This window comes from Polyodon spathula, chromosome 6 (genome assembly GCF_017654505.1).
Source record: "Polyodon spathula isolate WHYD16114869_AA chromosome 6, ASM1765450v1, whole genome shotgun sequence".
NCBI lineage: Eukaryota > Metazoa > Chordata > Actinopteri > Acipenseriformes > Polyodontidae > Polyodon > Polyodon spathula.
Window position 1 is genome coordinate 15618516 of NC_054539.1, and position 18800 is coordinate 15637315.

Consider the following 18800-nt stretch of genomic DNA (forward strand, 5'->3'; position numbering starts at 1 on the left):
AACACCCTAATACAGTTGTACGACACTTTTATAACTTTGCAAGAAATAACTCTGAGAACCCTATGCTAGACAGTCCTGCAACTGGTTGAGTCCCCAAGGGTGACCCGCAAAGCGAGTCGGGTTCGGGTCGGAATGTGAACTTTTTTGTGGTTTGCGATTCGAGTTTGGGTCAAAAATTAGATTTTATATGTCACAAGATCCTTTTATCACGACTGCTTGGTGATATTAAAAATGTCTGTGGACGTGGTGAAACAAAAGATAGTGCAGGGTTTACATCATGTAGTTGATAATAGTTCAATGGGTAAATCAAGTGTGTAATTCTTTTGAAATCATAACGAATGAAAATAACGAACATGTGACAGACACTTAAATAAACAGCCCCTGAGCTGTAACATTAATATACGGTCAAATGCAGAGTTCAACTCTGCCAACAATGTGTTCACGGCATACATACAAAAACTTGAGAAGTCCTGTAGTTATTAACTAATTTTAAACAGAAATAACACTTTAGTGTATCTATTAGAATGTCATAGTTAATACTTTGCTACAGTTGTAAAGGGAGAACAGGAACTATTTTATGAGGCGGAATGTTATTTCCACATTTGTCTAATTAAAATCATTTTTAAACATATGAAATGACGCCCTGTTGTGGATTATTCCTTTTAGTATACAATTGTATTGATCTCACCTTTTATTATTTATCTCTCTTATTCTTTAAAAATGGCTGAGAACAAATACTTCATTGTTTTAATATAAAGCCTGTAGCTCATAAATGACAAAGCTGTGCTTTTAAACCAACTAAATAATCTGATTTCTTGATCTAGGAAAGGGGATACATGGGGCTTGTAAACAAATATTTACCATAGCAACCTGTACACTAATCCACATTTCAACATACACACAAAAACATGTAATTATGTTACCATGATTGACAAGTTTAAAAGAAGAAATGCTTTTCATTCATCCCTGATTAAAAACATAAATTAAACCAATTCTGTGTTAAGATATTTAAGATATTCTTAAATGCTACAGTATGCAACAGTACATTTGCTGTAAAGCTTTTTATTTGTACCATTAAACACAAGATCGCCCCACTCTGTGACTGTTTGTTCTATATTTCCCATAACAAAGTAGCTGCTTCTTGCTTAATAGAATACTAGAGATGTCTAAGTATTAGATGCAGGACAGCATCAACTATATCTATATTTAGTTTTTTTTTTTTACTTCACCAAACTCTGAATGGCAACATGATTCCCTACAAACAAGGTGTTGCATCTCAGCAAATCATTTATGTAAACATTTTGTAATTGTAATAATTAGGCCTGTATGATCATTTCCTGTATTTAATTAATTAAAAATAAACCAGACTGGCATTAAAAAAAAGGAAATACCAGGCATTGCTCTTTTGATAAGGTGTATGTACAGTATACTGTCTTTATTGTACAGTATTAACAATATGGACACTTTCTGAACTAGATGTACAAAAGGTATTTGAAAAATAACAGAAATACGTGTTGAAAATGCCTTTTTTCATGAACAAACAAGCCTTGCCAGAAGCTCAGATTATCCCTTGAGCTGGTACCTCCATTTTAGATTTGTATGATTTGATGGAAGCACTGATCCAGTAGCCAAGGGGCTTCAAGACAGCCAAGGTTTGGTGGTGTACTAAGATAAAGGCTGGTAAGCTCTCTGATGATGCCTGTGCTGCAATGTGCAGAAACTGAGCAGCTTAGAAACCTCTTTACTTCCCCTTCATTGAAGACACTGATAAAGACTTCTAGTCGAAACGTGTGTGAAATAATTTTTAGAAAGGGCATAGTTTTGTGTGCCAAAGTGGGTGTTTACTTTTAGCATTTATAATTAATAACATAATCTGTTGTTGTAAACCCTTAAATTAGGTCATTAACTGCAAAAAATAGGTATTATTTTCGAGGATTTAAATGTAAAAAATAAAACAAAACATGTATAACAAAACATTTTGTCATCCAGCGATCCAGTATTTCATCAGTCATGATCATAGTCTAGCCGATGACAATGTCCCCACTGAAAATCTGTCCAGAGCTAAGCCATTACAATAAATCCAAGAGAACATGGGAGTGTAATTGTCTGTAAGCATGATGGGTTTACAGATGATTACTATACCCTTTGGTATTTTTAAATGCCTAAAGAGGATTTGCAACCACTAGTAGGTGTGTTTAACTGTATTGGTACTTATGAGACTCTTGGCACATATCATTTCTTCTCCCTTAACACTGTATTTCTGCAGATGCATGTACTTCACTTTGAACTTTGAAAAGGGCTCTCATTAGGGAATTTAATTCACACCCCCGCCTCTGTGCTCTTCAATAAGTCTTTTATCTTTTTTTTAGTCGGATTGGCTTTTGGGTGATTTTACAACACAGATGATATGAAGAATTTCAGCTTCCAATCCTCTTTGATTATCTTGTGCACAGTTGTTTTTGATATTTGGCAAATGGGTTCTTGACATTCACAGAATGTCATCTGTTTTCCTCTATGCAAAAGAAGGGAATATGACATTGACCATGTGAGGCTATTTGTTAAATTCTGGCAGATCTTGGCATTTGCTGACCAGTAGTCATAGGCCCTGCATTTCCCTATTGCTCTCTAACAAAATGGACTGCCTGAGTACATGCATGCACAGAGCATTTTCTTTTGTATTGAGGCCTTTAATTGAGATTAAGGCTGGAAGAATTGAAATGTACTATTTCCCTTCCTCAATAAATAAAACAAAATATAGCCTCAGGCTTGCCCTGCCTCTCCTCTAGTCCTCTGCATGATGAATCTTTAGCCGGTCAGAGAAGACTGGTAGAACGCAGCGTGTAAGTCGGTAGAGATGGAAGCAAGTACAAAATGTCTTATTCAAAAATTTAAAAGAGAAGTCCTGTTTGCAAAAAGTTGAGGACAGTACTGTAAAATGCAGTTTGTTCAAACTTGCTAAGTTATTGCGGCGGCTCCACAGGTGTAATGCTCAGTCATCTCTGGTTGCAACATTCTCGTTATCAGCTAGATGAAGACTTGACCCAAGTTCGTCAGCCCAGGATAACAAAATTTGCACACCATCGCACACCATCAAATATCTGATCAAGCAGCAGAGATGTTTACCAGTTCGAGTTGTGGAAGGACAAGGATTTAGTCATCTTCTGTCTTTTATTGAGCCAGACTACAAACTGCCTTCCTGCCCCTCTGTGATGTGTAGAATACATCATCTTTATGATACTGTCAAGGCTAACTTGCAAGATGCACTGACTAAAGCTACATGTAAGCTTAGCAGTAACAGCAGTCTTGGCAACAGCCGAAATAGAGGAGCGGAACCTGTCGGACGTACTTGCCAGATTTGTTAAAATGTCATAGAAACATGGCATCTGCATGGCAAAGTACTTGCAATTGTCCTTGACAATGCTTCAAACATGCGTAATCTTGGTGAAATCAGTTGCAATACACAAGATCATTTGTGTACTGCACACTCATTACAGCTTTCAGTTAATGCCGGCCTGAAATTGGACAGTATATTACATACGCTGGGGACAGGACGACACCTATTGAGACACTTTAAGCATAGCACTTGTGCATGGAATGTGCTGGAAGAACAGCAGCGTGTCATGAACCTTCCACAACACCAGCTTGTTCAGCATGTAAAATCACCTTGGAACAGTGATTATAGTATGCTTGAGCGTCTCTGGGAACAGAGATTGTCAGTTTGTGTTGTCTTAAGCGACAGACGAATCACAAAACTCACTGATGCACATACTCTTCAGATGAAAGCTGGCAGATAGCTGAGTCTCTCGTGGCTATATTGAAGCCATTGTATTTTGCTACAACTGTTCTGTCTACTAAAAGCACCGCAAATACATTTGCGTCCATTGTACATCCTCTCATGCAGGGATTACTCAACAACCATCTAGTTTTTTCCAATGACGACTTGCCCGCAATTAAAAAAATTCAAGAGGGTGGTGGCTGGAGAGATTCAGTCCAGGTTCAACTTAAAAAACGGACAATCAAATCACTGCAATTCGTTGATGCTGATATGAGAGAGCAAACCTATCGTGTAGCAAAGGAGGAAATGCATAAGTAATTATCCCTACCAACATTAGCAGTGAAAAAACACAGGCACCTGAAGTTGTATCATCAAACACAGACATCAAAGCTTCAACAACTCACACTGTGAAGCGAAGCGTGGACATGAGGATGCGAAGTCAGCTTTGTGTTTTCTGCTCGGAATGAGTTTGAATGACTGTGAATTTGAATAGTACTTAACTGAACCCGATCCTGATATTGACAGTAACCCACTCAAGTGGGCACTGAACAGTACAAGATACCATTGATTGGCTAAACTGGCAGGCAAATATGTTGCTGTTCCTGCCACTTCGTTTCTAGTGGAGAGGATGTTTTCAATTGAACATTGACAAGGAGTCGGAATACAAGACTGCTTGAATTTATAGATTTTAATTTGCCCTTACATTAATTTTTAATTTCTGTAAAAAAAAAAAAAAAAAAAAAAAAAAAAAAAAAAAAAAAAAAAAAAAAAAAAAAAAAAATAATAACATTAATGAATGATAAGATAATAAAATTAAAAAAAAAAAAAAAAATGAACAATAACCTGCAAGGTGATTCAAGGATATATCGATCTGATGGTTTGGCAGGAACACGTTTCCCAAATCGCCAGGGGGTTGCAGCGGTGAACCGGAATTAATAATAACACAATTGGCGATTCCAAACTGGGGAGAAAACTAGGGTAAAAATCATTGGAAATGACAAAATTCAAATAATAATAATAATAATAATAATAATAATAATAATATATTGGTCGATTCTTGAATAAGGTAAAGTAATTTCATTTCAGAAAAAAATGTCAATATTAAACTTAAAAGTAAAAATATGACTTAAAATAAAGTTAGTAACATCTGAATAGTAAATATGGATATTATAAATCATTTAACCGGTAAACGACCGGATATTTAAACACTTTACACGTATATTAATTTAAATGTAGATTTACAGACGTAGCTGGGATAGTTACTTTATGTATAGCTTACTTCATCAAGAGAGATTACGTGGGTGGTAGCTGGCATATATTACAAAGTGTAACTGCTTTAAATATAATTTTTTAAACCATGTTATACTTATAGAGTCAAAACAATTCAATGTATGTATGCATCATTTAATCGCATACAGCCTTTATAAGTTGTTGTTCAACTAGAACTTCCACTGGAAGACTTAGATCAAGCTTAACAAGAATATTGGCTTTATTTTTCTCTCTCCCAGAAAGAGTCAACATCTTCAGGTAAAAGAAGACTATGCGGCGACCTAATTCAAGCATTCAAAATTCTAAAAGCTATTGACAATGTCAACCCAAGGGACTTTTTCGACCTGAAAAAAGAAACAAGAACTAGGGGTCACAAATGGAGATTAGACAAAGGGACATTCAGAACAGAAAATAGGATGCACTTTTTTACACAGAGAATTGTGAGGGTCTGGAATCAACTCCCCAGTAATGTTGTTGAAGCTGCCACCCTGGGATCCTTCAAGAAGCTGCTTGATGAGATTCTGGGATCAATAAGCTACTAACAACCAAACGAGCAAGATGGGCCAAATGGCCTCCTCTCATTTGTAAACGTTCTTATGTTCTTATGTTCTTATGTTAAAACCTGTTGGTGCTTACTGTTGCTTTGGAAAAAAAAAACTCAACTTAAGCATGTCCAGATGTAGCCAGGTTTCCAAGAGGCAATAGCAGTTCCTATAGACATTTCCGAGATGAGGCAACTCAATACACAGATGGAGGTTGGGTGCAAACAAAACCAAAAGAACCAGGTCTCTCTTATGATATACAGAACCTAATTAACTCCACAGGGGTCAGTCAGTCTTCTACCAGCACACACGCTGTGGGGAGATAATAGGCTGGATTTTCCACCTAGTAAATGTACAACATGTAAAAGAAAACAATCACTTTTCTTGCTATATTTTTCAATGATTGACCTTAAAGTTTCAGTTATGGGTGGGCCAATTGATTTGTTGACAGTAATGGCCTACCTAATCATTCTGTTTTAAAAGCTTATTAAGTGAGCTTTGTTCCACACATTATCAAACAATGTTAGTTATGTTTTAAACATTAACACCGGGATTTACATTAGATTGGAATGGAATGTAGCAGATACTGACCAGTACTTCATATTAATTAAATCCATCAATCATTCAATCAGTCAATCAATATTTACTTATTTTATATAGCACTTTTCATAGTGGCCCACCATAAGAAAGCGCTTTACATGATAGTGAGGAACAATGCATAAATACATTAAATACAATGAAATGTTGGGCATAGTACATTAAATACAACAGTAAAAAAAACAATGCAAATACATTAAATATAGGCATAATACATTAAATAAAAGGCTAGGATGTGAATTCTAAACATTGTGGATGCACGTGTCAAGCAGAATCATACGAATAAGATAGAGTGAAAAACCTGAAATAGCAATTTAAACAACAACTAATAACAGATACCACCAGGCTTAGAGAGCATTAAAAGCAAGAGAGAACAAGTGGGTCTTGAGAGTTGATTTGAAGCGAGCGACTGTGGGAGCTGCACACACTGAAGCTGGGAGAGAGTTCCAGAGAGTCGGGGCCATGAAGCTAAAGGAGCGCTCTCCAAGTATGGCACCCTTTTGCTTGGGTATAACAAGCAGGCCTGAGCCAGTGGTCCTCAGCTTGAGGGCAGGGACATAATGTGTCAGCAGGTTGGTGAAATATACAGTTATATGCTTGTACAGGCAATAGAAAATTATATGAAATTAGATTTGAATTATTAAGGCTTATTGCATTTCAAGTAACAATCCATAATGAAACCTTAATACATTTTAAAACATTGATAATTATTTATTTATAAAAGAAATAATAATAATAATAATAATAATAATAATAATAATAATAATAATAATAAATAATAATAATAATAATAATGCAGCCCTGGAAATGTTTCCTTTCTAATCTGTCTGTCTGCTTATCAAATGTGTGGCACTGGGTGTAAATTAATGAGCAACCATGTGGAAAGAGTAATCTCAATTTTGGCTGATTTAACAGCCCCTTGTCGAAGCTAAACCAATTGCGTTAAATATTAGTTTTAACCTTGAAAAGTAGTATCTCAACAGAAGTGCAAAATGCACAGCTGAGCAACCAGATTAAAAATCACCACAAGTGCCAGATGTCATTAGGTCAGTGTCTAGAGGAATCCATCCACTGCAACTGCTGACAGGAGTGAGGCGATGTTGCAGAAATAGGGAGAGACTGGTCATGGTTTGCAGACTGTAAAAATGACGTGTTTTTTGTTTCTTCATTTGTTCCATTACTTCCTTGCTCAGTTGCATTTGCATCTGTCTGAAACAATTTAAGGACTATGGATCCCTTCCATGCATTCCAACGCATTCATTCCTTTTTTCAAAACACAGAATTGATCAAATTCCTGGGAAGTTACACTTGCCAGACCAAAAAAGGATGTTCTTTAAAATAAACACAGCCCATGACTTCTGTTTTTTTTTTTTTGCCATGGGGTTGAATTGGGAATAGAAGCGCACTAGGGCTAACAGTAAACACCTTGTAATATTCTAGAATCTGGCTTCCAGTGGAGCTATTAGTTTCAGGGTAGCATATCAGTTTTAAGTACCTAACACATTACTGTAAAAGGAACTAACATGTTTAGCATGTATGATTTATGTATTTTTAAACAACTTTTAAAACATGAAAGCATTTAGGCACTGATAGTAATACAAATTGGAATCTGCATTATGTATTAACATGTCTTAACAGATTTTAAACCATTTTAGGCACTGCAACGTTAAGGGTTGCATGAGATGTAATAAAGTAGCTAGCTGGGAGAGTTAAACTTGGAGGAGAGATGCTTCTCATTAGAATGCAAAGGTGCAAGCAGAGTTATGACTATGGACGTGCTTTAATAAATTGCTCCTTTTAAAACAGATTGAATTAAGCCATCTTTTATTACAGCCAACTCTCAGTTTTAAAAGGTAAAATAATAATAAAAAAAACAGCCATTAAAATGATGAAACATTTGATTGCCCATCAATGAAATGGTCTAAGAAAAACAAAAATAAATATAAAAACTACAGGAAATAAAAGCTCCCTTGTTAAAAATGAAAAAAATGTAAAGAGTGGATGACAACAGTGCATTGAACAACTACATGGTATTTGAGTAATAGGCTAGTGTTCTGGATATGTCATCGCTGTTTGAAGCTCAGGTTATTTGATTCATTTTATGTCGATGCAGTAGTATCTATTAATCTGGACACAAGTTTTCAGCTGATGTGATGTTTAATTCAACAACACAACATGACTGCAAATTCTGGATTTGTTGACCTTTCAATGATGTCCTTTAGTTTATTCATAAACACAATCAGAAACATACTTAAGATGGAAGACACTAAGCAGGACTAGAGAGAAAACAGATTAATTGACACAAGGAGTATTGCCTTGATGAGAATCTTAATAGATCAACTAACAATTAAGTCAACTAACCTTTTCAAAACAGAAAATCCCATTATGCATTGAATGAGACCTTGTCGACTGCATGTATTACCTGGTAATATTGATGGGAATGTAGTGGCAAGGTCGTTTGGGCTCAGATGTCATATTTGGGGTTAAGGGAAATCACACTGCACTTGTTATTCGCTGCGTTTTTTAAGCCACGACATTTCGCTGCTATTTTTGTATTCAGACTTGTGCACCAAATATCACAGGCAAGACGGGAAAACGACTGATTATAGCAGTGCAGTGTTCTTTATGATATGCAGCACAATAAATATCTCTATAAACAATACAAACCACAACAACAGTACAGCGGCCGATCTGACACTCGCACAGTCTCCCTGTCGCTGGTTGGCTGAGTCAATAACAAAGTATCTGTTTATCTGTTCAGTCTGTTCAACTCCACCAAACGGGCGTTTACCCACTACACCACTGCATATGTGATATGATAACCTCTTGAATTTCATAACTATGTAAATAAATACAACAGAATTTGTAGGATATGCTATACACATACATACACGTTTGCTTGTTTAAAGGGTGACTCTACACCAATCTCTTTCTTTTTCTTCTTCTTTGGAGCAATAACCATGCGGCAGCTTGCACCCAATTCACAGTCCCTTTACATTATCACTAAATTTAGCAGGACAGGGTGGTGATCGCTGCTTTTTTCGTACAAAAATCAAACCTGTTTTGATTTTTGTTTGTTTTTGCAGCGAATTTCGCTTTTTTTTTTTTTTTTTTGCAGCGATTACGCTCAAGTATGAAAGGTAGAGTTCAATTCCAGGTTCGATTTTTTTACCCTAGAAAACTCAGGAAATAAACACTGTAGTGTGAATAGCCCTTTACTGTCATTCTTTTTGCTAAAATGAAGTTTTCTTTGGTTGTAGCAGACCAACAGTGGATGAAGGGTTAATTTCTAGTCCATTACATACTGTATAAAAGCTTTTTGAAGAAGTGCTTTGAACATTTTAGATTGGAAAGTTGTGTATTGTATTTGCTATGCTGGGACTGATTCATTACCAATCATCTTCAGGTCTCAGGTGTGTCCCTTGTGAAGTAAAAGTGCGCATTGTATTGATTTTGGTAAGCGGTCACACATAAAAACAATCCCTTAAGGCCAAAGAGCCCCTTAGCTGGTGCTGACTGATTAGATTATTCTATTCTATTTATTTATTTATTTTGCTTGAAAGAATACATTTTTACCTAACAGAACCAGTGATACAATTGCTACTTTTAAATTGTCTCTGTGTTGTTTCAGGAGGAAAGGATTTATATCTTCAACACACAAAATAAACTTTTAATCTGCCACAGCAGGTGTTAGTGGGGTATCTGTTTTAGCAAACCAGTATACCATCATGGGAGTAGGTTGTGAAATGAGTCAGCAATGAATGGTTCTTCTATTTTGAAAAGTGCAATGCATATGGCAACTCAACATTAGGTCCATAGAACTGGTGTTTTTCTAGATGTTCTGGCCTATCAAACTGCCAGTGGCTACAGAAACCATATTATACCACTTCAGCTCTTAAATAAGCTCAAAACAAGCCCAACCTACTTTCAAATTGTAAAAAATAATAATAATAATAATAATTGCTTCCACTTGAGTTGTATTTGTAAATGTGGCGGTGACTGCTAAACATCTCAAATTGTTTGAGATGCCCACTTTGTATTGTCAGTGCTATGGAGATGATTCACTTCGTGGTAATGACAGAAACACGGGCTTGTTGAACTGATCATACTGCCCTTTTCTGAAATGTTTTGTGTAAGTAGTATATACAGTGCCTATAGAAAGTCTACAACCCTTTCAAAACGTTCACCTTTTGTTGCCATATAGCCTGGAATTAAAATGTATTAAAATTGTTTTTTATTTCATTTATCTACACATCCTACCCCACAACTTCCAAGTGAAACAAATATTCTAGAAAATTAATTAAAAATAAAAACTGAAATAGCTTGGTTGGATAAGTGTCCACCCCCCTTGTAATAATCATCCTAAATTAGCTCAGGTGTAACCAATCACCTTCAAAATCACACACCAAGTTAAATGACCTCCACCTATGTTAAACTGTAGTGATTGACATGATTTCAGGATAAATTCAGCAGTTCCTGTAGGGCATTTTAAAGCAAAGACTCAACCATGAGCACCAAGGAGCTTTCAAAACAACTCTGGGACAAAGTTGTTGAAAGGCACAGATCAGGGGATGGGTATAAAACAATACAAAGGCCTTGAATATCCCTTGGAGCACTGTCAAGACGATTATTAAGAAGTGGAAGGTGTATGGCACCACCAAGACCCTGCCTAGATCAGGACGTCCCTCCAAATTGGATGACCGAGCTGGAAGGAGACTGAATAGAGAGGCTACCAAGAGGCCAATGGCAACTTTGCAAGAGCTACAAACTTTTATTGCCAAGACTGGTCAAAGTTTACATGTGACAACAATATCCCAAGCACTCAAAAAATCTGGCCTGTGTCTAGGGTGGCAAGAAGGAAGCCATTACTCAAGAAAGCCCACCTTGAATCCTGTTTGAAGTATGGCTCATGACACATAACTCCAGTCGCGGTCATCTAATACACAGTAGAGCCTGCATTGACGGGCTATATCGCTTAATTAATGTCTATCAGCTCTGTGGTGTTGGAACTATGTCAATGAAAATATTATACTTGTTGAGTCAGGTTTCACTTGTTTCAGTCATATGAACTCATTGGGTCTAGTGACAGTCGAGTGGAACAAGCCTGAGAGCATCATACCTAGTTCGGAGCTGAGGATATGGAAGGGATGTTTTAGATTACCAAACCATACCAGCAATGGGACAGGTTTTTTTCAGCAAGAGAATTCTCCTGCTCACATAGCAAGCTCAATGAAAAGTATTATGGCCTGCCCACAGCGTTGCCATGAACATTACTGAGACACTGTGGTATGCACTAGAATGGCGTATCAGGCTCAAGATCTACAACTGTTCAATGTACTTTGCTGTATATGATAAATGGAGAAATACAGCCTACAACCTTCCAAAATATTGCATCAAATGTGTATAATAGAGGTAGTAATTAAAGCAAGATGTGGACAAACTACTACTAAAACTTTTTTTTTTTTTTTTTACCTAATGTAAGGAACTAAAATAGCCCTTACTATATTAGGTTTGTACATACCATGCATGCTAGTGACTGCTTTACTAATTGGTTAGATATCACATATTACACAGCGTATAGGGAGCTGTTTTAGGCATGATTCCACGAGCATTATGGGATTGCTTTTTTTGTAAGTGCGCGTTTGCTGAGAGTAGGCGCGCTAAGGTAGAAACAAGGGGAGCTGTGCTATAGCTCCAGTCAAAAATATATGTTTTGTTTTCTAAGTACAGTCATGTGCAGGTCATTAAAACCAGCTGGGCATAATAATTTGTCGAATAATTTGAAATTACGTTTCGTAAAGGGTTTTTTCTAGTACAGTGATGCAGAAGGACCTATACGCCATTGAAAGTAATTAAAATAGTAATACATCACAGACAGGACTGGATTAACCCATCACAGGACCCTAGGCAAACATAAACTTTTGGACCCCTATCTTCTTATATGAATAACAACAAATATACGATTATATATATATATATATATATATATATATATATATATATATATATATATATATATATATATATATATAAATATATACATATATATATTAGCTCAACTCATGCTCCACCAATTTGCAAAAGGTAGCATTTTTGTTTTAAGCTATTATACATGGTTTTGATCAGAAATGGTCAATTATGCTTATTAATTATGGCGAAAATTTCACGAACTGAACAGCTGACTGTATCTGCCAGAAATAGTTCAATTGAAGGTGGTGTGCTAAATACATTTCAAAAGAAATTCAGAAAAACCTGAAGCCTACATCAAATCCCATAGCGGAGCTTGATAATCACCTTTCACGATTTACTGAATAAAATAAAATAAAAATACAACAGTTCAGATGTTCAGTTTTTCTCTCCATTGAACTGCATGGAATGGCAGGACCGGGTCGCGAACATGCGGATAAAAGACAAACATCTTACCAGTCAACTAAAAAGCAAGCTCTCCAGTTGAGAGGAAAGTACATGTCCTATCCTAAACCCAGCTTTATAGCTTTATAAACCCATCAGCCACTAGGAGGGGGATCATTACAACAGCCTTGGTTGAAATGTCAGGGATTGAAGTTCTTCTGGTTTGTGCGCAATTCCGTATCTGTTTTAGTTGTGGGCCCCCCATGACTTTGGGCCCTAGGCAGGTACCTAGTTTGCTTATGTGTTAATCTGGCCCTGATCACGGAAAGCAAGGATTAGAGACTGAAGGTGCATGCCAGAATATAATCGCCATAATCAGAGGGAGTCAAGTTGTTTCAGACCGTGTTCAAAGATTGTTTAGAACTGCAGGAAGGATTGACTTGGAAGGGGGGAACTCGTTTTCACTACTTACCAGTTGCTGAGACCTGCCATTCCTTGGCTCGCCTGCTGAGTCACCTTCAAACCGCTCACAGCATTTCTGAAGACTACGGACATGTAAATATATCAACCATTTTCTTTTGGGACATTTTATGTTTTTTTTTTTTTTTTTTTTATATACTTTGCAAGGAGAGAGATTTCATACTGGACTTTAAATAAAACATTTTGTATTGGACTGTGAGTAAAGAGAATGTTCTGTTCAGGACTGTGAGTAAACAAAAGGACTGAAAAAAATATGAAGGTATGTGAAAGAGTGTATTGTTTATAAATCCTGTATTTTTTTGTAGCTAAATAATTCGGATAAGAAACGTGAGGTGATTAATGTGATAATTTAGCTATATCTTGGTGAGAGTGGAATGAAATAGGGGAAATATTCCATACTATAGTGTGTGAGACTGAGCTCAGGTGCACCACATCTAGCCGTTATTTATACAGAATTTGGATTTTGTAATAATTATATTAAGTGACCCAAGTCTGTTAATAGATTCCCTGGCATTCCCTGCACTTAGCTTGGCCAAACTGGTTCAAACACAAAAGTCCTAATACTTGCTTTAGTGTTATTCACAGTTTGTTAAATAGGGTTACAAAAAATTGCTTTTATTAGGATGCAGATTTTTGTCTGTTACATTTTACCATTGTTTTTCAGATGATATTTGCAGGATAGTTCTATAATTGGATGGACAAGTTAATAGTGTTTGATGGGTTAAGTTTTTTTTACAGAACAGGTTTTCATTACATTCCAGTAATAACTGAGTGACTGAACAGACAGAGTTGGGAGTAAGCAAGGTTATTGCTTTTTATTTATTAAAAGGTATCTAACTGAAAGCTGGTGCATAGACACATCACTACATAATCTCTAATTAAAGTTGGTATTGCACATGTGTGTTTGAAATGCCTCCAAACATAATTGATATTTGAAGTGATTTATTAGGAATCAGCAGGGTATTCGTCTTTGTGCCTGCAAGACAAGACAAGCCAAGACAAGACAAGAAAGGAAGCTATTTGACAATTGCATAAAAATTAAAAAAACACACACAAAAAAAATAAACCACAAAAAAATATATTGTGAATTATAAAATGAGTCTTAATAATCTACACTACACTCGATCAATTGTTGGTACAGAAGATTTCTTAATAAACATTTTGGCATTCGTGAAAATAGTATCATCTCTCCATTTGCAAAATAATTTACTGAGCAAGGCATCTCGCAAGTGCAGCAGTGTGCCAAAATGTGTGTCTTTTTTCTGGAAATTATTATTATTATTATTATTATTATTATTATTATTATTATTATTATTACTATTTCTTTAGTAATACCATGTAACATTTAGGTTCAGAACTGGCTGAGGCATCAGGAAATCTATCTATGAGTCAAGTTAGTGCTTTGTACAGTCCCCCGTCCTTATGGTTAACTCTTAGTTATATTTAAGCTTGTTACTATTCGATTTTTTTTTTTTTTTTTTGTCAAATTGACGATTAATATCAATGTTTATTTTTTAAAAGATTTACCGTTTTTTTGTATCTTTATTTTTCAATTCAAGCAGAGAATGAGTGAAATCGACCTTATGATTTAAAAATAACATACTTTTTATACCAATGAGAAACGTTTCATTTAGCAAAGCCCATTTATCATATTCAACATGCAACAGCTATAACTTATAACGATAAAGATCCTACACAAATTAAAAATTGTCTCAAATAAACTGTAGAAAACGTAGCATATAAAAGTGTATTACACATTTTATACCATAAATTTACGAGTAAAAATAATATGCACAGAACAAAACATTAGATAGTTGAACAGAACTAACTTGCACGTATTCTTCAGCACAGACTGAGTCACTGGAAGGTAAGGCAGATGGGCTCGCTTCATCCTCCCATGGAGACGTCAGTCAGGGGATTGTGTTCAATACTCATTGGGTAGATCTACTAAGATGGGCCAGTCGCAGCACAAACATACCCCAATTTGAATTTTCGTTGCGACAATTAGCAAAGTATACAAAGTATAGACGTCCGACTCATTTGCAGCTTGTTTGCGACAGGCGCAACACTGCAAAGTGTTTTCCTCTTGCGCTCCATTTTGAAATCAAACTAGTATACCTAGCAAAAGCCTACCTACATCTTAAACCGCTAATTGCAAAAATAGGAGCTTTGAATGTCAGGCACTTGAGTTGGCAAATGGAAGTGCATAATCGGTACAGGTCTTGATGATTGACAGTCATTTAAACGAATGAGAGCATTCTGCCGCTGCTTCAGTCAATGAGATCTGTCAGATCTGGCTGAAATGACAGTGACAGTGCAACTGTACTAAAAGATCACTGAAATGATGGACAGTGACCTCTAGCCATTCAGAATAGAACAGAGTAGAATTGTTATATTTGATACAATATAAAATAGCGAGTGATTTTACCGACGTTTGGCCTATGTAAATTTATTTCAGTCGAACTCTCCATTTTTGGGAATTCGATGTTTAACAAGCTTTATCGATTAATATCGAAAAGTAGCAAGCCTAGTTATATTACACCTATATGTATTGATGTACAGGTTTTGTGTTTTGAGGGATATGTGAACATACTGCATTGGGCAACATGTTGTTATGTACTTAACCTTTGACCTAATATGCCGCTAGTTTCTGGATGATGGAGACCAAACACTTTGCACACACGTTTCATTCGTTATTCTTTTCCTTTAAGACAGTTCACTAAATGTGTCACACAGTGTTGTTAAAAATATGTTTACCTGTATATTTGTTTCTAACTATTTGAATGAACATGACTTTAAGAGTGTAGCTCAACCTGGTTTTATGGTTGTGCTGCAAATGCAGGTTTGAAAACAAAAATATCCAGAAGTAAATAGCAACTTCAGTCTATGCAATTAATGCAGACTTGCTCTTGCACTTGCAATAAATGAACGACCAATAAACGAAGTGCTAAAACTGGGAACTGCGTTCTCCCTGCTACAGTGTCCCTGTTGTTTATATTTAACATAACATAATTAACTAAAAAATTATTTCTGCTATGACATGTATGGGTCATACAGGATGGTGGGTGAATAATAGATGCTGTGCTATAAAGATATTAAATGATGAAGTCTTCTATCTTTTTCATTTCAGGATACGGACCTAATTATGACATTCAACATGTCCATGCATCGTTCTTGGTGGATGGAAAATGGACCTGGTTGCATGGTGACTCCAGTGACCCCAGCTCCCAACTGGGCACCAGAGGACCATCGCTACATTAGTATCTCGGGATGCTTGCTGGAGTACCAGTATATAGAAGTAGCTCACAGTACCCTTCAGATTATCCTTGCAGTAAGTAAATGTGCCTAGTTTTTATCATTTTCTTTTGAAATGTTCTCTATACAGTAATTGACCAGACATGTTGATATTGCTGCCAATGTATGACTAAGAGGTCACATTATTAGCCTATTAGTATAACTGCTGTAAATAACCATGAAAAAGATATGCTATAATAGACTCTGCATATTCTTTGTATCAAGCTCCATTGAAATAAGTGACATAGCCACTGTACTGCACATCTAAGAGGTCTCTTCAAAAAGAAAACAAAATAAGTACCTTTCTAAATCTGTAAAAGCGTGATGCCTTCCAATATATTGCAAAAGACTTAACCATTACAGTTAAAGTACTGATTTTAAAATAAAAGTCTAAAAAAAATTATATATATATATAATGTAGGTAGCTTTTAGCATTGGTATCTCAGGCTCTGTCCACACTATGCCTTTAAACCGTATTAGTTGGCTTTAAACTGGCTTAAAAGTGCTAAAAGTGGTTTGCATCCACACTACGCAGCGTTTAATACCATACTCAAGACTACCTCAGGGGCTGGTATTGAGTCCGGTTCTAATTAGATCGCATCAGGTAATGCGGTTTGTCAGAAGTTTGGACGATGTAATACTGAACATTTTTTGAGGGTCCTCCGATATCCCACAATGCTTTGAGGTATGTTTGGAAAAATATTGGCGCCTGAAGGACTTGTTATCAGTGTATACTCTGCATTGGGTATTCATTTTTATGCTTTAAAAAAAAATCTGTCAGGACATCTCTGATAAACTGGTGGGGAAAATAACCAAAGCACAACGTTAAATTAGGCGACTGCAAAAATGAAATGCTAGTTAAAAGTAGGAGTGGGATGAACATAATTTGTCTGCTCTGTTTGAAGTAAAAATTAAGGGGACCTGAATTAGCCGTGGGTTGGCATTTACTTTTTTACAAAATGCTTGTTTTATTGCTTTTTAGAAATATGTACCTCTGTTAATATGAAGCATGACACTTTATTTTAAAATAAAATACAGTAAATGGTGGGATAATATTGTATGCATGAGTACGGTTCTCGAGATCGGTTATGTAGTGTGGACAGGGCCTCAGAATGTGTAAGAAGCCACTCTCAAATCCCACCCATGGCAGGGGGTGCACAAGGAGTGCTGTCTTGGCCTTTGTGCTACGGCAAAGTAAGGGAGAAAATGGGGTTAGTTTGCCTCATCGTGGAGAACTGATCAGGTGCCTGACGAGTCCAGACAGTATCTTCTGAGGCTGGGTTGTTACCTCCAGGCCTCAGAAGCTTGGTAAAATCTGTTGCTTAGGATCAACCGGGGAAATGAGCCGCTAGTTCAGTCTTCAGATCTCCTGATTGGTAAGGGGATTGCAGCAATTAAGGAATACGGTATTTAAATGTATAATATAGAACCTTTCTATCACATCAGCCTGATAACACATTGCATTAGAACTGTACATAGAAACCCATAATAAAGAGATTTTCAGGTCTTCAGTTTGATGGCGTTGAAATGGTTTTGGAGGTTTTCTTGACTTTCATGTAAATGGACAAATAAATTGAATGAAAATGCTAATTACTTTGCTGTGCTGTGTAGCTCTTGTGTAAATAGAACTACTGACAAATGACTGTGAGAGTGTCAGAGGCTGTCAGAGGCTGTCTTTGAGATTCCGCCCAGGCCTACAAGATTTATTTTTGTCTTTTCTATCTTCAGGGTTACCACCAACAATGGTATCCCCCTGAGGCACTGTGCATGACGAAATAATGGGTACGGTACACTTAAATCACACACTCAGAAACACACAATTCTACCAAATTTCTCCTCCTTGACCTTTATTATATTAATATAAAGGGGAAAATAATTCTAAACGTATTTACAAAAATATAGTAAAACAAAATACAGCTGTACCATACACACAAAATACAGCTGTACCACACATACAAAATACAGCTTCTTTTTTTAATAACCCAAACAAAAAACAACAACTATCCTTAAACGGGATATCTTTGACAAATGTGGCAAATCATATTTTAAAATGTTCATTTTTAATGTGTGTTAAGTGTACCATAACCAAAATAATAATCCATGAAAGAGGAAATCAAAACAGAAAACAAAACACTGTAAATAAAACGACAAATGGAAGTGCTGCTTTCAAGCACGGACTTACTACCTCCACTAACCTGCGAGGAACAAGCTCTTAATAATGTTCTCCTATTCCTCACTGCTTTCTTGAGGTGCCCAGATACCCCTGATCTAAACTATATTTAACGTCCCCCAGGACTGTACGTCACCAGTATGGGGTCTATAGAAACTACTATCCTGGCTGTTGACTTCTGCCGCCTCTGCTGGCCAGATCTCTTGTCACCACTGCCTCCTGTCACCGCCTTTCTTTCTTTTTCTAAGTCCATATCTGTTCTATCTTTGAGGTATTCCACACCACCCGCCAGAGCTTCTGCTTACAAAGGCTAACCAAAGGA

General features: G+C 36.4%; 1 protein-coding gene across 1 annotated transcript in view; it reads left to right on the top strand.

The window, feature by feature from the left end:
- Positions 1 to 18800, top strand: part of LOC121316905 (sodium/potassium-transporting ATPase subunit beta-1-interacting protein 2) — a 213598-nt gene that overhangs the window by 134260 nt on the left and 60538 nt on the right. Inside the window, exon 4 of the mRNA XM_041252250.1 lies at positions 16145 to 16345. Within this exon, the coding sequence (XP_041108184.1) occupies positions 16145 to 16345 (201 nt within the window). The remainder of the gene's footprint in view (positions 1 to 16144; positions 16346 to 18800) is intronic.